Genomic DNA, 2,993 nt, shown 5'->3' with positions numbered 1-2,993 from the left:
AGCATTGGTACTACAACTGTACCAAAAAACTCAAATTGCAACCTTCTCCTTATGCACTGCAGGAAATGCTGCCTTTCTGGTGTCCAAATCCCAGCTGGGGGTGGAAAGCAAGGCTTAAACCAAACCAGGAGTCCCAGCTCATTTCATTCCCTGCCTCATTCTGAAGCTGCCACCTTTGCCCTCTTCTGATCTGCCAAGTCTCTTTTGTGCTCCCTTCATAGTCACAGCACAGCAACTTACTTCTCAGATGATGTCTACCAGTTTTGGACTACTCCCTACAGAAATACTCAGCAGATGCAGATTTCTTCACATAAACTGAGGCTGTATCCCTGCCATTTGGTGTGAGACTTGCTCCAGCACAGGTTTGTTAAATGTTACATGACCCATCAGAAAGGGAAGCACCTCAGGGACAGCTTCCTGAGACAGCTAAGAAGTTGTGCCAGGATCCTGCCATCAGGTTACTGTTTAAAATACTTTCAGAGATGTTTTTGTAGAACAGAGCAGGTTAAAATGCCATGCTTAATAAATGTAAGCTTCCCATTAAGAATATAGTTTATAAATGAGTATGGTATTGACCAAACCACAGCGTTAAAAAACTGCTTTGCCAACTAAAATTAGCCATCCACAATTACACACTCTTTCCTATCATAAAAGGAGAAGCAATTAGCTACAACAGAAATTTGGTTTCAGCAGACACAAAGAATTGTGCTATTTAAACCTGTTGCCCATCATGAATTTAAGTCTTCTTAAAAATAGCTTTAGTCACTTTTATTGGTATAAACACCTAAATTGAGATCTAACAGCAAATAAGGATTGTGCTTGTCCATAATAACCTTAGCTGTGAAATCTACTCAGACACAAGACATACAACCTTCCACATACACAAGTTATTTGTCAGCAAAGCAGAATGCTGCCATTCTGAAACAATTACATACAGTAAAGGTTTTCAATATTTTATTAAAGAAAACAGTCAAAATGTACAAGTATTACCCAGGTTTGTAGATAACTTCCTATAAAGGCAGTAAAATATGAATTTCAATCTAGGTTTTAAAAACTGCTATAGTTGCTTATTTTTAAAGTTGGTATTTTAAAATCACGTTTCACAAATAGTTCTGAAATATTACCAAATGAATAGTGCAACAAGAAAAATTGAAATTAGTTCTACACTGTTTGCATGTCAAGCAAAAGTTATAACTAACAGCTTCAAATACTCAAACCATTTGAGAATGAATGAACCCAACAGCTCCCACCAAAACTGACTTCTGACCACACTAGGAACGTCCTCTTCATGTTCTTCACTTAAAATCAAATAATAATAATAAAACAACACCTCTTGAGGTCATCAAAAATAACTTTAGTATAAAATTGTCTTGGCCCTTATCAAATATTACATGAGTAAAATTGTTAAGCCTTTATCAAAACAGACAGGAATAGGGAAACAAAAAAAATGTCATGGCCTTAATCCGTATCTGTTGGAATCATGTTTAGAAACGTTAGAAGCAAGACCAGAAACTCGGAGCCCTGTTTTGATTTTAAAAACCACACAATCACAAAGAAAAAAACCAGCTTCTTACTGCCTAAGGTTTGGGGGTGTTCTGCTCAAGTACCTGTTCCCATAGACAGCAACCTGTTATGTTCTGAAGAGAGCATACGCAAAATATAGAAAAATAAATAAAATAGCTTCTTACAGCCTAAGGTTTGGGTGCTGGGTGGTGGTTTAGTATGTCCCCCACAGGTCACACTCTCTTGAGCTCATATGCAGAAACATGGAAATTTATATCCATCTTTCTTTTTTAGAAAGAGAAAAGCCCCCCTACATCCCAAAGCTCTTGAGATCGCAAAGGATGGTGCCCTGGGTGCTCTGGATGCTTTGGCAGCATGGGAAGTGGGCTCGGAGACAGACCCTGAGCTCCTTGTTGAAGATGAAGCAGAGGATCGGGTTGACCCCTGCCTGGGCAAACGTCATCCAGACGGAGGTGGTCAGGTACACCTGGGGGATGGAGCTGGCCTTAATGAAGACCCGCAGGTAGCAGGCCACAATGTAGGGGGACCAGAGCAGCAGGAAGAGCAAGGTGATCATGTAGAACATCTTGCAGAGCCTTTTCTCCATCTTAAACTCCTCCAGCACCAGCAGCCTCTTGATCTGGCTGTGGGTGGCCTGCCTTATGCCCACGAGGGTGGGCGGCGTGGGCCCCCTGCCAAAGCCAGCCGTCCAGTTCGCAGCCGCTTGGCCAGTGGCTCCTGGCCCGTGGAAGGTCCAGTTCTGGCTGATGGCCGGTACCAGCTGGGCCGGCTTCATCTTGCGGTGGCCGTGGATGAAGAAGAGCAGCTTGATGTAGACCAGGTGGGTGGCGGCGATGACGGCCGCCAACATGAGCATGAAGCCCAGCGTGTCATTGGCCTTGACGTAGCGGTGCTCGAAGATGCACTGTTCCTCCTCCCGGATGAACTTGTAGGTACCCACGTCAAAGACGGGGGGAAAGGCCATGGCCATGGAGAGGGTCCACACCATGCACACCACAGCCAGGCAGGTCCAGCCCGTCATGCGCTTGGCGTAGAAGCGGTGGTGGGCGATGGCCATGTAGCGCGTGACCCCCACGCAGAAGAGCAGGAAGGCGGCGTGGAAGCAGAAGAGCACGGCCAGGAAGGCCAGCACCTTGCAGCTGAGGGGCCCGTGGGGCCAGGCGGCCCCGCTGCGCACCGACAGCATGACGAAGGGGAAGCAGGCGAGCGAGCGGAGCCCGTCGGCCAGGCAGAGGTCCAGCAGCAGGTAGTAGGGCGCGCGGTGCAGGTGCCGGTCCTTGAGGATGAGCCAGGCGAAGAGCACGTTGCCGGCCAGGCTGACGCAGAGGATCAGCCCCAGCGTGGCGAGCTTCAGCCCGGAGGCGCTCAGCAGGCCGCCGGCGCTGGGCAGGTGCGGGCTGCTGCTGCTCCCCAGCTCGCTGCTGTTCGCCATCGGGTCCTTCCTCCTCCTCCTCCTCCTCCTCCTCCTC

General features: G+C 47.7%; 1 protein-coding gene across 1 annotated transcript; it reads right to left on the bottom strand.

Moving 5' to 3' along the window:
• Window positions 1-753: 753 nt before the first annotated feature.
• Window positions 754-2,982, bottom strand: GPR27 (G protein-coupled receptor 27). Its single transcript, XM_015640452.3, has one exon. The coding sequence runs from the start codon at window positions 2,954-2,956 to the stop codon at window positions 1,814-1,816; it is 1,143 nt and encodes a 380-aa protein (XP_015495938.1). The 5' UTR covers window positions 2,957-2,982; the 3' UTR covers window positions 754-1,813.
• Between the last annotated feature and the right edge of the window lie 11 nt (window positions 2,983-2,993).

The sequence above is a fragment of the Parus major genome, chromosome 12 (genome assembly GCF_001522545.3).
Source record: "Parus major isolate Abel chromosome 12, Parus_major1.1, whole genome shotgun sequence".
Taxonomy (NCBI): Eukaryota; Metazoa; Chordata; class Aves; order Passeriformes; family Paridae; genus Parus; species Parus major.
This window is presented reverse-complemented; position numbering and strand designations above follow the sequence as displayed.

Excerpts from the sequence above, each read along its gene's own strand:
- GPR27 (XM_015640452.3), bottom strand. The coding sequence starts at position 2,956 with ATGGCGAACAGCAGCGAGCTGGGGAGCAGCAGCAGCCCGCACCTGCCC.